We start from the raw sequence: 16,335 nt of genomic DNA, 5'->3' as shown, positions 1-16,335 counted from the left end.
TACCACTATTGTCTGGTGTTTGTACCTTCTTAACTGTATTCATGTCTGTGATAGCAAGTGTGAGGATTTCAGAAGCAGGAATGAGTTGCAGCTTCATGTTTAGAGTCCAGAGCCTGCAGCTTCACCCCTCCCCCTGCGCCTTCAACATTAGCTCAGTCTAGGTCTCACCAGAGCCTACAGTCACCCTGCAAGGAGGTGAGGTGGCCGTAGGTGCTTACGCTGGAGTGAGAAGCTGTGTTCGTAGTTTACAGTAATGTGTCTACAGTGTTTACTGTTTAGTTAGCAGAGGAAGGTACAGGATGAAGGACAGTTGCTACTGTCACTGGAGAGCAGGAATGAATGAGGTGGACAGCGCCGGCAGGTGCCGTGCATGTTCTGGATGCTCCAGCAAGACAAGAAGGGAGTTGGTTTCTCTGGTGCTCTTGTTATCAAGGCAAGGACTTTTTGGCTGTGGTAGAGGGGCTGTGGACCCCCAGAGGTGGTTATAGGAAATTCCATGGAAATGTACACTTGGTTCCACACTCTCTAGAGGGGTTTTCATCATATATGAAAGGGAATAGACACCCTCAGTAGTTCAACCCACTTAATGAGCTGCAGACAGGAGGTTCTGGAAGTCCATCCAAAGGACAGCAGACCAGGGTTAGAGCCCTGAGTTCCGGTCCTGGGCCTCCCAGCAGCTTCCCTAGAGAGTTGGCTTTGCCTCAGTGGCACATCCTGGAACTCTGTAGCATCTGAGGAGGCCAGTGGCAATAGTAGGGCTTAGTTGTAGCTGTTAGAAACCAGAGTTGCTGAACTGTGGCGTCTGAGGCAGCACTCGGGTGGAGACAGGACAGCAGCCATTTTCTTTTGAATAGCCCACACAGAGTTTGCCTATCTTTAAAAAAAATTTTTTTTTTTCAAGACAGAGTTTCTTTGTGTTCCTCTGGCTGTCCTGGAACTCACCCTGTAGCCCAGGCTGGCCTCAAACACACAGAGATCTACCTGTCTCAGCCTCCTGAGTGCTGGGATTAAAGACGTGCGCCACCACCGCCCAGCTGAGTTTGCCTGTCTTTTGAGAGTAAAGGATGAGAGATGGCTGGAATTTGTTACCCTGGAGACTTTCTTTTATATTGCTTCCTAAAGAGGCATAAGTTTGTGGAAAGAGTTTAGATAAATGCTGGCCCTTTCAGACAAGGAATATGTTTTCTTCCCAGTCTTCAGGTGCACAGTGGCTGACAGCCGAGGAGAGGAACCAACTCATTCCTGGCTTGAAAGCGGCAGGATGGTCGGAGTTAAGTGAGAGAGATGCCATCTACAAAGAGTTCATCTTCAAAAATTTTAATCAGGTAATTCCTGGGAATGACTGATGTGCCAGGTTCTGTTTTTGTCAACAGCCCTGTTAGGTTTCTGTGACTACTGCTTGTCTGGTCCTATGTGGACTAGGAGTCACACCCTCTCTTCCTTATGAGTTCAGTGACAGAGACCATCCCTGCTGACTCAGGCAGGCCTAGCTCTGGGGGAAGGGTTGACTCTGTGGTACTTAGAAATCAGCACTGTGTGGTAGTACACACCTGTAATCCTAGTGTTTGGGAAGTGAGACAGGATTGTGAATTCAGGGTTAGCCTGGATTACAGGTGAGTTCCAGCCTGACCTAAATCGCAAGACCTTGTCCAACGCGTGCACACACTATAGCTTTAATTTGGGGTTGGGTAAACTATTTAGTCTTTTTTTGTATTTTAAATAACACTAAATGAGGATGTGAGCATTTTCCTGTAGATAGAAGGGTGTGTGGAGAGGCCAGCTGAGAAACACAACCTGCTTGCTTTCTCTACTTTTTCAGGGCACTTAAAAAAAATCTCATAGTTGTATTTTTGCCTCTCCGCCCTCTCCTAAGCTGTATCTCTCCCCAGTTCCTGCCCCACTCCTAGCCTGGTATCCAGCCCTTGAACATTTTCTCCAAATCTGACCTCCCCCTGGAGACTCAGCCTTCCCAGGTAACCGTTCCTTCCATTCGGGCCCCACCCTGTTCAGAGAGTCATCTCCCATGACTTAGCCTTCAGGGTTACTCCACTGCGCTTGGGTCAGGTCAGTGCTTCTGACTAGCTCGTGTTTGCTCAGTTACTTTAGTAATCCTTTGGACGGATTTATTGTTTTTATTTATGTTAGGTGTTGGCATCTAGGAGTCAGGGAGCATGTTTGCTTAACTCCCATTGTACCCAGCATGGTTCTGAGTTCAAACAGGCATCGATTACAGTGTAGACATTGATTACAGTGTTTGCTGGTTTCCACAAGGGTGTGCAAGCACCGGATTCCCACCGAAGGAACCCTTGGCATGTTTTCCTGGTAAATGCCATTGGCTCTGCTTCGCTGCCTGCCCTGGTCTGTTTGTCATCTGGCTGTCAGCCATTTGCTGTAAGTCCCCAACTCCTGAGAAAACCTGGACCAAACCGACTCCCTGTTCCTGCTGCGTCGCGTGCTCCGCAGCCCTTGTCAGGGACTCAGCACTCCGTGGCTGGCGGCAGGGCATCTCGCGGGTGCAGTGAGCTGTGCGTAGCTCCAGGTAGCCTTTTCCAAGCTTATTAAAATTCTTACTGTGTACAGCTTGACTTCTTTAAGCCTGGGCTAATTTATTGGGCTTGAACATGTGGCTTAAAGTGCTAGAGCGGTGTTGCCTCAGGCTGTGTCCTGAGTTGGTCCTCCAGCACTGCTGCGGCCTGGGTGGGGGGCAGCTCTGCAAAAGGCACCCTGGAGCACCCGTGCCGCTGCTCACCATGACGTTTCCCTCCAGTTTTTAGGAAGGGGAACCAGCATCAACATGACATCCTGGTCTCACTTCTCAGCAGGCCCTGTGACTTCTACCTGGATAGTGGCCTGTGCTGGCACTGGTGTCATGACCAGCCATCACTGCCCACACACAACCAGAACACACCCGTAACTAACAAGTTGGGCGCCATTGCTCATTGCAGAGAGGGAGGACACATTGTGCCGATCAATCTCAGGAGGACAGCGTGGAAGACCTGGTGGTGAAATTCTGCTTGCACTAACTAGCAGATTTGGAATGTTCTGAGGAGCCAGCTTTGCCCTTGATGGGGTATTGTCAGAAAAGAGGGCAGGTCTGTGATTCAGCACTTTATGAATCTCGCCTTTAGGGCGATTAGACAGAGAAGGAGCCAGGGCTAAACAGAGAAAGAAGAGGAAGAAGCATTAGCCAGTAAGCAGTGGCGTTCAGTGTGCGGCACTGAGCCCGCACGCCTGTCTGTGTGCAGAGATCAGAGATCGTCATAGAGTTCACTGCTTTTCCTAATTCATGGTGGTTGTAGGACGGCCCTGTTGTTGATGCTGTGTTCAAGAGGGGAGTACCTGCTGGTGTGGTGCTGCATCTGTAGTCCTAGCACTAAGGACACTGAGGCAGGAAGACCACAGTGTGAGGTCAGCTTGGGCTATGACGAGGGTCTCTGACCCAAAGAATAAACCAGACCATGGGCTGGCGAGATGGCTCAGCAGGTAAAGGCACTTGCTGCTAACGCTGATGACCTGAGTTCAGTCCCCAGGAATCACATGGTGGAAGAAGAGAACACTCCCTAAAGTTGTTACCGCGCACACACACACACATACACACACACACACACACACACACACAATAAATACAATAACAACAACATCAAAACCGTAAAAAAAGAATACACCAAGGCAAGAAAGAGGAGAACCCCAGCTCCCAGGCACAGCAGCTGCCTGCCTTCTGCTTCAGCCCAAGAGCAAGCCAGCGATGCTGACGGCCTCACTCACCTTCATCATTTTTTTTCAACAGGGTTTCTCTGTGTAGTTTTGGTGCCTGTCCTGGAACTCACTCTGTAGCCCAGGCTGGCCTCAAACTTGCAGAGATCCTCCTGCCTCTGCCTCCCAAGTGCTGGGATTAAAGGCATGCACCACTGCCTGGCCAATCTTTGAGTTTTACAAGTAGCACTCCTTAATTCTCTGTGTACTTAAGCACTGTCTCTGTGGTTGGCATTACTCTAAGCTTGGGAATCTCCCAGTCCAGTGGAGAAAACAGATGCTAAGCAGAGGAGTAGGAGATGTGGTCTGAACTCATGGAGGGCTCTGGGAAAAACTAGACCGGATGTTGAATAAAGGGCAAAGACCAAGGCATTGCTTTTTTTTCTGCTGGGGTTTGAACCTAGGACCCTGAATGTGGAGGGCTTATGCTCTGCCACTGAACTACCCTACCAGCCCAGGAGGGGAGGCCATCTTTAAGATCACATAGTCTCTCTGGGGAGAGAACACAGGGAGATTGATTGACATGCAAGGGCTTAGTATGTGAGGATCCATGGAAAGAACATTCCAGGTGGAGAAGACAGATTTCCTCATGCAAAATAATCTCCAATGATGGGATGAGAACCAGAAGGTTAGTGTTCTAGAGTGGACAGAGAGAAGACAGAGCTCTGGGACCTTGTTGGCTTTGTTCTACAAAGGACAGATGACAGAGGATTGCAAGTACAGAGATTTGGCTTTCGTTCTAAAACAAACAAACAATAACAACAACAACAACACTTGCTCCAGTGCCTCTGCAAGGATCAGTGGAAAGAGGGAAAGTGGAAGCAGGCTAACTGCCTGGACTCGGGAGGAATGGTCCAAGCCAGAGGCAGAGAGTGGACGCAGCAGTGGAGCTGGAGAGAAGTGGGCAGGGCAATTTCCTGTAGGTTTGAAGATGGATATCAAGACTGTGTGAAGAGCTGGGACTGTAGCCAGTGGTCCAGTTGCCTGCCTGGCATGCACAAGGCCCTGGGGTCCATCCCAGCACCACACACATATAGGAAAGAGAGAGAGAGACTTGTAGATGGATTTGATGTGGGGTGAGGGTGAGAAGGTGGCTTACATCTTTCAAGATGTAAGATGGAGGAGGATGTGACTGGTGCCTCAGGCTGAGCTGCAAAGTCTGGGTATGGCGGAGCGGGGGAAGGGACTAAGAGCCTGTTGTGTTGTGTACACATCAGGGGTGAGACACTGTCGTTCAGTTGGAGAAACCAGTCATGAGGTCAGAACTCAGCCGAGATGACAGTTTGAGAATTACCAGAGGGTTAGTGGTGAAAGCAGGTCCAGGTTAGCAAGAGGGATAGGATCGGAGTGGCCATGCAGGCACAGGGCCACTTTGTTGTTGCATTAGGAAAGACATTCATCCTAAGAAGACACAGCTCTCTTCTGATTGTGTCTGTTCTTTTGGTGAGGCCTTTGACTGCTAGCAAGAGGCATTGGAGGTCTAGGGAGAGAACAAAAGGAAGAGTCACCGTGGAGTTTAAGGTAATGAACTAACTAAGGAGAGGTGGCTGATGCTGGGACATTTGTAGTGCCATTAAAGATTATGGTGTGTAGCCAGACACTTTTCTCTGTCCTACCCCAGTCTCACGGTCCTGAGGTCCTGCAGCTGCTTTTAAAATAATCACTTAGAGGCTTAATATTAATTACAAACTGTTTGGTCTATGGTTCAGGCTTATTGGTAGATAGCTCTTACATCTTAAATTAGCCCATTTCTATTAGTCTATATTTTGCCACATGGCTGTGTCATTATTGGCCTGCTGGCATCTTGTTCCTTGGGCAGCAGGATGGCATTTCCTTGACTCCGCCCTATTCTCCCTGTATGTCTGCTTGGATTTCCCACTGGCTCTATTCTGCCTTGCCATAGGCCAAAGCAGCTTTATTTATTGACCAATGGGAACAACACATATTCATAGTACAGAAAGACACCCCACAGCAATGGTGCATCTTTCAAAGTGAAGATTTTGTTTTATCCAGCTGTGTTCAGCTGCATGGACACAGGCTTGGAGTAGATACTGGGTTGGGCTGAAAAAAAAAAAAAGACAGCTGAATTTTGTGCAAACAAGTGCCATGGAGTAATAGAAGGGTAAGGGAAATAAAGGTGGGTATAAACTGTTGGCCCTTGCAGTCCAGGCTGCTGAGACTTGCAGTAGTGAAGAGGAGATGGATGCAAAGAGCTGGGAGCTGAGAGAATCTTTCTGGAGCATATGGTAGTTAACCTTGTCAGTTTTTAAAATTATATTCTATTTAGTGTGTGTGTGAAGGGGTGGGCATGCATATACTATGAGACGTGTGTGTCCCTCAAAGCTTTGTGGGCCTGTACTGTTTTTGCTGTTCTCAGGTATGTGTGTATGTGTTTGTTGCATGTATGAGGTGTGAGTGTATCCATGTACCGCACAGGCAAAGGCTAAATTAGGAAGTGATGTCTTTCTCTTTTTCTGTCTTGTCTGAGACAGGGTCTCTCACTGAACTGGAAGTCTGGCATTTGGACTAGGCTGGCTGGGGCCAGAGAGTTCTTGGGAGCCGCCTGTCATCCCATCTGTCTCAGTGCTGGAGTCACAGGCATCAGCAGGCACGCCCTGCCTCTCAGCTTCCATGAGACTCTGTCTCGGGAAGTGAGGGGGAGAGAGAGAGAGAGAGAGAGAGAGAGAGAGAGAGAGAGAGAGAGAGAGAGAGAGAGAGAGAGATAGAGATAGAGATATTGAGATTGGAATCCTTGCTTTAACTTTGTATGTGTGTTCATGGACGCACCCACATCACACACCACACACATACACCATACATACATGCTCACACACTCCCCTCAGGTTTTGATGCTTGCCTAGTACGTGCTCTTATCCACTGAGACATCTCCCTAGCCTCCTCCATTTTTCAACGTTTATATTTTAACAAACATTTTATTCGTTATTATTATTTTTTTAGGCAGGATCTCACCAGGTAGCTTAGGCTAGCCCCAGACTTTTAATCTTTCTGTCTTAGATGCCTGATGCCCAGGTTCTAGGATTTTGCAGGTGTGCAACACTTATGTCCAGCCATTTATTTTGTTCTTTAAATAGTCTTTTCATTTTTATTATGTAAAGTCTTTTTTTAAGAAGATTTATTTTTATTTTCTATGTATGAGTGTTTTGGCTGCATGTATGTCTGTGCACCACACGTGTGTGCGGTCACATGTGTGTGCAGTCACATGTCTGTGCACCACATGTGTGTGCGGTCTGGCCTGCAGAGGCCAGAGGAGGACGATGGATCTCCTGGAACTGGCGTTACAGATGATTGTGAGCCGCCATGTAGGTGCTGAGAATCGAACCCGGGTTCTCTGGAGGAAGAGCCAGTGCTCTTAACTGCTGACTGCCTGGCGCCCCAGGAGGTCTTTCACCAGGTGCAGCCTGTAATCCCAGTAAGCGGGGAGCTGGAAGCAGAAGGATCAAGACCAGCCTGGGCCACATGGGGCTGTCTCAAAACAATAAATAAAACAAAGCCTTTCAGGATTACACTTGCTTGAATGTTACAGTTTTTAAGTGGCTTGCTTATTAGTGTGTGTCAAGTGGTATCACAAGCTTTATTCTTTGCTTTATTTGTTGCTGTAGAAAAGGAGCTATACGCTCTTAGAGTGTCTTCAGTGATTTTGCCTTGGATGAAAACCTGTTCTAAGCTCAGGGCTCTTTCAGGCTTTGTTAGAGTAATAAGTAGCCAGCAGAATACATTTGATCTTATTTTCCCAAAGGGGTTTTATTCTAAAATGTGGTTAGTTCCATATAATATAAATTCATTTGATATTTTAAATGGGTATAAATACTTGCTAATCGTAAATGTGAAAATTCCTGGATTCTCTGGTACAGATTGGTGAAGTGGCCGTAGGTGTCCGTCATTGTAGCCTCTGCCCTTAGTGGTGGCCTGTCAGCTCTGCAGTGCCTGTGGGTGGGCAGTGTGATGGCGCTAGATAGCCACACTTGGAGGCTTTGGTCTCAAGATGCTCAGAGTGCTTGGACTCAGCCAGGGCAGGGCTGGCATTTGCAAAGGAGTTTTGCTTTCCTGCTCACATAGACACGAGGAGGGGGAGGCTGTAACGGACGTGACCTTACTGTCGGGCATTTGTCTCCTGCAGGGTCTGAAAGAAGAAAAATGTCACTTAGAAATGTAGGTGTGTGTTCCATGGTGAGAAACTGTGGTATGAATGAATGGGGTGAGCAGGAAGCTTCCAAAGGGAGGACATTTTAAGTTTCAGAAGTCAGTCCATGAGGTTCTAGAGCCCAGGAAGCAGCTTCCCCAGGGCCAGCAGGCAGAGTTGACCGGGAAGGACCCAGACTGGCCCTGGGAAGACTGGCCGTTCTCTTACTCTTGGGTGTCTGGGGCCAGCCACCCTGTAGGTTGGAACACACTCAGGGCTGGGCGTGGGTAAGCAGCGTGGCTAGGCACTGCACCTGTCTTGGTGCCTTTGGGCATGTGAGGGCTTCTAGGTGGAGGCCATGAGGGGTTTCCTTTTGGTAAAAGTGGGGCCCTGATGTGATTAAATCGCTAGCAACCCCTGGAGTCAGCTTAATGATCAAAGGAATTTAGGGGTAAACTCATAACCACGGGAGATTTATCATAGGGTCCAGGGAAAGCTGAGCTATGTCCCACGCTGAACAGCTTGGTCCAAGATCCAAACCGTGAGGTAGCCAGGAGAGAGCTGCTTACGTGCATCCCAGGTCTTAAGGGTCCCCCAGTAGCCACACCCCAGGGGCATGTACCTCAAGGTCATAGGCAGGTGTAACTGTTACTAGGGGCGGTGCTTCAGGGCATGGCTCAAACAGCTGTCCACTACAGGGCCCAAGCTCTGTGAGCAGCTGTATCCCCTGAGTGCCTGGAGGAAGTCCTATGTTTCATTGTCCCTGCTTTCTCAGTGGCCAGCCAGCCAGAGCATTGGTTTTCTGAGATTGAACTGCATGAACTGGCTTGTCCTAGCTTTCCCTTCCAAAGGGGATGCTTTCATGTGGACAGTTTTTTCAAGGCAAGAGGCGAGCTTCATTTGTTCTCTTGTTTATTCCTCTCACTTGCCTTTGTAACTGTGGCCTTTGGAAGATCGCTGGAGCTGGAGAGAGAGTGAGGGTATCCGGTGGGTGACCAGCTCGTGGTAGGCGTGTTCTCTGTGGTGGTGGTGTTGGGGGCCCCCAGCAGTGGTTTGGAGGTTTGTAAAATGTGTCTCTTTTGGGCCAAAGAGATGGCACAAGTGTAGCTGGAGATCCTGGGACTCACTTGTTTTTTTGAGACAGGGTGTCTCTGTGTAACAGTCCTGGCTGTGCTGGAACTTTCTTTGTAGACCAGGCTGGCCTTGAACTCACAGAGATCCACCTGCCTCTGCCTCCCGAGTGCTGGGATTAAAGGCGTGTGCCACCATGCCTGGTGTCAGTGGGAGTCTTAACAATCCTCTGCAGGATTTTAGTGGTGGCCTCGGCTGCTAGCATGTGGACAGATTAGTTGTTTGTTCTTTGCTATGAGTCAGCTATTATACTTAAGAGAGGATTCTGATGTTGACAGTAGCCACCCTCAACCCCGTCTCCCACTCCCAGCCCCCAAGATGATGTGCCCATATAGAAGGTGTCATTTTGTTTGCGAGCATATGCTAGTGCTTGTGTTTCTGTCACAGGATAAGCAGAACATCTGTGGTTGTCACAGACACTACTTTTGTTTAATGTGCCCAGTGATGGCTTTTGTGACCATAGTAGACTAGAAGCCAGAAAGTGTCCTTTGGGACTGGCTCAGTTGTTAAGAACACATATTGCTCTTATAGAGGACCTGATTTTAGTTCCCACGTAAGGAAGCTCACAACCACCGGTAACTCTAGCTCCAAGGGGTCTGATGCCCTCTTCTGGCCTCCACAGGCACTGCACTTACATGTGTGCATATGCACAAACAGACACCCACACTTCACTTTATCTAAAAGTGAAGAATAAAGGCATCATTAGTTTTCCTTGGAGAATAGAGATGGCTGTACTTTAGCCAACGTTACCTAAGACCCTGGAGGCCAAAAGAAGTGTCTGTGCCGCCTGTTGGCATTCACATTGCAGTTTCCTCTGCAGTTTCAGGGTGTCTGTCTGATGCTCTCAGGTAGTGGCTGAAATGCTAGTGTTGCTGTCCACCAAGAAAGGGAAGTTAGAGCCTCCAGGGTTGTCACTGGGCTCTCGATTCTGCTGCTTGTATCATAAACAGGTGTAGAGCTCATGTGTATTACCCAAAGCGTACAGGCTAGATGAAGGTAAATGTAAACCAGGTGTCAGTAAGGTAACTATGATGCCACTCAGGGTAAAAACACTGTGGTCACCATGCCTCCTTTTAATAAAAATGGACTTTTAACTGCATCAGTTTTTCTTAGTCATGCAGTAAATCTTATGTTTACAGAAATTAGCCTGAGCATTTTATAAAAGTCAAATAGCCAAGAAATATAATTTCCTCAACAGTGTTTGTCTTGCCCTCTTACAGATGGCGTAAAATCAGGTGTGTGGAAAATAAGAAAGCAATCTGAGCTGATGAGAAGGGCCTTCAGATTTATGCTTTGCAGATACTGCTGTGATTAATGCATTCACTGCTTTGTTATTGCTTTCACAGATAATGTCCGCGCTGCCTGGAATATGCTAGGGGTTTAAACTCTGCCAGGTTTAGACTCTTACCATCAGCAGATGTTCACCTATAAATACCGTAATTATTATCAAATAAAAATCACTGTGAAATTCATTGACATAAATTTCATTTCTGTGCATTGCTTTCCTTAGTGTGAATGAAATTAGTCTACCTACGTGTAGCATTTAGGGTTTGTGAAGTACCTGAGGTGAGGTGAACGGGATAGAGTGGGCACAAGTGGATGGCTTTATGTTTAACTGACAAGAAAATAATACTCAAGCGTTAGGGAATTATGGAGGCCTTTGTTTTCAGCCGGCGTTGCTGGAGCTGCTTGAGTGTATTGGGAATGAGTGGGGACCCATGGCTGCTCAGTAACTGCAGACGGTGATGGAAGGAGACCTGACGTGCTGCTGCCTGGGCAGTATTTGGGCCTGCTCTCCTCTACTGCAGTGGTCTTTGGGTTGACAGTGAGCTTTGACCCTGGGATTCTGGTCCGTGAGAACTGGGACAGAAACGTGGAGTCCTGTGTTTCAGAACGTGGAGGTAGGGTGCTGGTGAAGTAGCTGTGCTCTTTGTAGCCACAGTACAGAGCTGTGTCTGCATTCTGGTCGGTTGGGCTGTGGCTGATGGCTGACTTGGTCCCCTGGTGTGGACAGGTAGGGGAGATTCTTCTCTGCCTTTGGCCATTCTCGGTTCTCTTCCTTTTGCTATGCCCTTTCAGATTTGCTTGCTTTAAAAATTGTATGTGTATGAGTGTTTTGCCTGCACATGTTATCTATTTTCATACCATGCATGCCTGGTGCTTGCAGACCTCGGAAGAGGGCCACAGATCTCCTGGAACTGTCGTTACAGATGTGAGTGCCGGGAACTGAACGCGGTCCTCTGGCAAGAGCAGCCAGTGCACTGAGTGCCTACCTCTCCAGCCCGCGCTGTCCGGAGCACTGGTGTCCTGTCCTTACCTCACACGGCCTGTCTGATGTGGAGGAGAACAGGGCTGGCTAACTCAGTCGTGGAATCTTACAGGATGACACTGAGCCAAGTCGAGGTTGTGGGATGGCTTGTCACGTCGGGTCCTGTCACAGTAGGTGACAGACTCACATCTCTGGCACCAGCAGCAGGGTTTTCAGAGCCTCCTTCTTGTTGCTGTGGTCAGTTTCTAGCAAGGACAACCTGTTGGATGACTTTCCATAGCCGGTTTCGCTGTACCTTCCTGAGAAAGGGACACTCACCAGGTGACACAGACAGAGCCACACTTCAGCTGGGAGCAGCCCAGGCTTCACCATTGAACAATAAAAGGTCATTCGGTTGTATCATTAAATCAGCTCTATCAGCGCAGCAAACGCTGTGCTCGGGTCTGTTTGCGGTGGTACTCCTGGCCAGGAGGGCAGGACTGTGGTCTTCTAGCAGGCCGGTCGTCAAACTGTCTTCATGTGTCCTGTCTTCCACCATCCCACCGTCCTGCCATCCAGGCAGTGCCCAGTGCCTGGAATAGCACCCAGGGGCAGGTGGCACAGGAACATGGGCTGGCTGGCCCGGTGAGCGCCACAAGGCTCTGTGTGCTGATCGCGGAGGGACTGACATCCAGGATTCGGAAGGAAGGGCCGTAGCAGGGGTACATGGTTCATGGCTTGTGGGGGAGATGGCACATCCAAATTTTATGAAGTGGTGAATTTTGAGAAATTGTCCTGGTTAATGAGGTCTGACGTGGGGTTCTGGTAACCCCACGTCACAAGGAGATGTGCGTTAGGATGTGTCGGCAGAAGGGGGGTTGGAGTTGGTCCTTCAAGGTCTGGAATATGTGAGGGAAGACGGAAAGGTGAGGTGGCAGCTGACAGAGCAAGGCAGGGAGAGACCAGCTCAGTGAGCAGGGCTGCAGATGGCGGCGGGGCCTCGTGGGACATTTCCTGTTGCCTCCAGCCTAGGCATCTGAGAGCAGACTCCTGTCGCTTGCATCCAGCTTATATTTTTCCTCAGCAGCACGGCCTCTTTTCAAACCCCAGGTGGGAGCTGCAGATTGTCGCTAGGAACTGCCCAGTCCCCCTCAGGACCGTGCCGCTGGTGTTCAGGTGCCCCCGCCATTCCACGGAGTTCCAGTTTCCTGACTGCCTGGCCCCTGGAGGCTCCCCACGTGCTTACTTGGCCATGATTGACCGTGCTAGCCTCTCCTCAGAAAACCCCAGTGTCTTCCCGTTGCTTCTTCCCGGACGCATTTCATCTTCTCAGAGGTTTCCAAAGCTGCCACAGTCCTCCTCTGACCCCCATGAGAAGCTTCTTTATTTGAGATTAGTGTTGTCATCTGTGAGGTCCTTTGGTTGTCCTCTCTGTTCAAGGTCATATGGCCCTTAGAGGCCACCGGAAGTTAATGCCGTGCTGGAGCTGGGTCCAGATCCCTGTCATCCCAGCTCCATCCCTGTTACTTGTATCCAAGCTGCTCTTCCTCTGATCTCTGACCCACCCATCTGTCTACATCTGTCCATATCCTCCAACCTCTAGAGTGTTCTTACATACTCAACAGTAAACAATTACCAAGTCATTTATGTTAGACGTAGCAGACACTGGAGTGCAGTGATGAGCAGGCAGGTATTTTCCTGTCATTACTGAGCTTACAGTATAGTGGGAATGAGACAAAACCAGAAAGGATGACTATATAATCCAAAATTGAGGTGAAGGCGGTGAAGGAAGGAAAATCCTAATAGCTAATACAAAAGAGACTGAAGGACTCCACATGTGTTGCTTCCTGGAGTCTCCACAAAACCGTGAAGTAAATGTTGCCTCCCTTATGTCTCGGATGGGGAAGCAAAGCTTAGGCTGAGTGACTTGGCCGACGTCCTCCACCTGCCACAGGAAGAAGTGCTGAGAGAATGACAGGACCCAGTGCTGTGTGGGGAGAGCAGCGAGGGCCGGGTGAGGACGTGAACTGCGGTGGATTGTCTGAAGAGGACACCCAGATGTTGGCAAGCACAGAAGGAGAGTCAGCAGTGAGAACATTGAGGAAGCTGCTGGATTTATCCAGAGGCGAGGTCACTGCTGGGCTGGACACAGCACGGGGCAGTGGACGGGGCGGTGATGGGAAAAGCAGGGAAGTGCAGAGCCTGGATATATTTAGGAATGACATGAGCAGAATAGTCTGCACACTTGTACAGGGAAGGCAAATATGGGTCTGGGGTGTGACTCAGCCGCCATGCTTGCCGAGGCTCTGAGCTGCAATCCCAGCACTAACCAAAGGGCAGAGGTGCAGCGAGGCCCAGGGGTGGAAGCCTGGCACCCCAGCATTGGGGAGGTGAAGGCAGGGCTGGAGTTCAAGGTCACATTAGCTACACTGAGAGTGTGAGGTCAGCCTGAGTTACACAAGAGCTTATGCCCCAAAACCAGGTAAATAAATAAATGGAGGGGGGGAGCAAAATGAGGAGAACACCCAAGGTTCTCTGACTAGGGAGGAAAGGAAGAGGGGCAGAGGGTGTTGGGGATGTCTAGAGTTTGCACCTGGAGGAACCAGGTAGCTGCAGATCTGTTTTCTGAGCTGGGGAAAGAACTGGGTACAGCTGGGCACAGTGAGCACGTTTTCTGGTTTAGACACTGTTAGGTATGAACTGCTGTAAGACACCCAAGTGCCAGCTCTGAACGTGGCTTTATGTCTGAGATCAGAACTCAGATGAGGTCTGGGTCGTAGATAACAGGAAAGTCATAAGCACGTGTGGGAAAAAGCCAAGGGAAAGGCGGAACTACCCAGGCAGAAGCTGTGGTGTGAGAGGAGAGCTTGGGACTCCGTCCTCTTACTGGCTGGATAGAAGAGGAGCCTGCGGGAGATCCAGAGACTTTGAATCACAGAATTCAGAAGGCAGTGATCCCAAAGAGGGCGGAGCTGACCAGATGTGGTGGTGCACATCTATAGTCCTAGCAGCTGGGGGAGTTAAGGCAAAAGGATTGCTGAGAATTAAAATTTTTTCTTTTTTTCATTTATTGACTTGTGTCTGTGTGGGCTTGTGTATGGCACAGCACATGTGTGGAGGTCAGAGGGTAACCTGCTGGAGTTGGTTCTGCTCTTCCACTGTGTGGTGTCTGAATTCAGGTTCGGCCAAATTGCTGCAGATTTGAGGTCATATTCTGAGTTCAAGGCAGAGCATTTGACAAAGCCCGAGATCTGAATTTGATCCCTGGAACCTGTGTGTATTACTCTTCTGTCGCTGTGATGAAACTCCATGACCAAAAGTGATTTACGGAAGGAGGAGTTTATTTTGGCTTTGGTTCCGGAGGGAGAGTCCATCATGGCGGGGGAGGCAGGACAGCCGGAGCAGGAAGCTGAGAGTTCACGTCTTGAACCACAGGTCTGAAGCAGAGAGTGAACTGAACCTATGTGAGGCTCATGAAGCCTGCTCCAGTGGCATGCTTCCTCCAGCAAGCCTGCACCACCCACACCTCCCCAAGCAGCACCACCCACTGAGGACCACGTGTTCCATATTCTTGGAGGACATGTCTCATTTGAACCACCGTAGCATATGAACATGGAAATAGAGTCATCTCCACGAAGTTGTCCTCTGACCTCTACTCAGGCACTGTGGCACGTGCTTACCCACTAACCCTCACAAAATAATAAGTCAAAAACAAAATGAAAAAGAAGGGAGGGGTCGGTTCTCTTGAGACACGTAAAGTGGCTACCAAAGGATGCCGCTGGGTTGAGCAGCGGGGGGTTCCTGATGAGCATGGTGAGGATGGGTGGGGTGAAGACAGCCTTGAGCCTGCACGGAACACACATGCTTATGTAGATCCTCATGGCTCAGACACTCCTAGTCTGTTGTCCCTTCTCCTTGCGGGGTTCAGTCCTCGAGGTATCATGCTTGTTTGTGTCATTCTTTAGCATAATTTTGGTGTTACACATATGCATCTTAGTGCTTTGTATTGACTCTGTGAAGTCAGAGCTAAAATGCAGAGGACCAGGACCTAGGCATGAAGTGCTCCGTCAGGGTGACAGTGGCCCCGGGCAGGACGGTGGGAGTAAGTACAGCGTAGGCCATGCGGGGAGGTCACTGCAACTGCTCCCCTGAGTCTCTGGATACCCCAAGTTCAGAGAGGTCAGTGCCCTTAATCCCTGGTGAGCCTAACCTTTTTCTTCTTGTTCTCTCTTAAAACTCTTTCTCACTTGGGACTTTCTCTTTCCCTTGTCCACCCACTCCTAGTGACTTGATTTCTGAGAGTGATAGACTTACCTGGCTGCTAAGTGACTCTCTGTGATGGGGTGAGAGGTGACCAGTGTGCCGTGGGGAACTCCCCAAACACTGATGCCTGCTGCATGTGCAGTTTTGAGGCAGCCTCTTACAGCATCCCTTCTCAGGTGCCTTCAGCTGAGAGACTTAGCCTGTCACTCAGCGTGTTGGCTCCACAGCCTCAGCCACCCATAACTACAGCCCCAGTTTATTGTGACTATTATTGTCCCGTGGGTTCATGGTAGGTTCTTCCAAGACCCTACAAAGCATCATGCTGCCACAGGCCTGCTTATCTGCTCTCCATTGGGCATTCATTTCTGTTGCCACACAGCTCTCTGACTCTTAAGATTTGTTCTTTCCTTTTTCAGTGACCACTTGTTCAGCACTCTTGGTATATATTTTTTCCATCTGTCCGTACGTCTGTCCATCCATCCATCTGTCCGTCCGTCATAACTTGACTACTGTGGCACTAGAGAGATGGTTCAGCATTAAGAGCATTTACTGCTTTTGCAGAAGACCTGGGTTTGGTTCCAGCTCCCACATGGGGGTTCACAGCTGCCTGTAACTCTAGTTCCAGGGGATTGGATGTCTTCTTCTGGCCGCCTTAGACTTCTGCACACATGTGATACACACACACACACACACACACACACACACACACACACACACACACACACAAAATAAATTAATACTTTGGCTGGTGTTCTGTCGAGAAGATAATACATGGGATAGCTGGGACCAGTGATACATT

General features: G+C 49.3%; 1 protein-coding gene across 1 annotated transcript in view; it reads left to right on the top strand.

The window, feature by feature from the left end:
• Pcbd2 (pterin-4 alpha-carbinolamine dehydratase 2) overlaps positions 1-16,335 on the top strand; it is a 49,740-nt gene that overhangs the window by 2,658 nt on the left and 30,747 nt on the right. Inside the window, exon 2 of the mRNA XM_028863419.2 lies at positions 1,194-1,325. Within this exon, the coding sequence (XP_028719252.2) occupies positions 1,194-1,325 (132 nt within the window). The remainder of the gene's footprint in view (positions 1-1,193; positions 1,326-16,335) is intronic.

The sequence above is a fragment of the Peromyscus leucopus genome, chromosome 5, assembly GCF_004664715.2.
Source record: "Peromyscus leucopus breed LL Stock chromosome 5, UCI_PerLeu_2.1, whole genome shotgun sequence".
In the NCBI taxonomy this organism is placed as follows: Eukaryota; Metazoa; Chordata; class Mammalia; order Rodentia; family Cricetidae; genus Peromyscus; species Peromyscus leucopus.
This window is presented reverse-complemented; position numbering and strand designations above follow the sequence as displayed.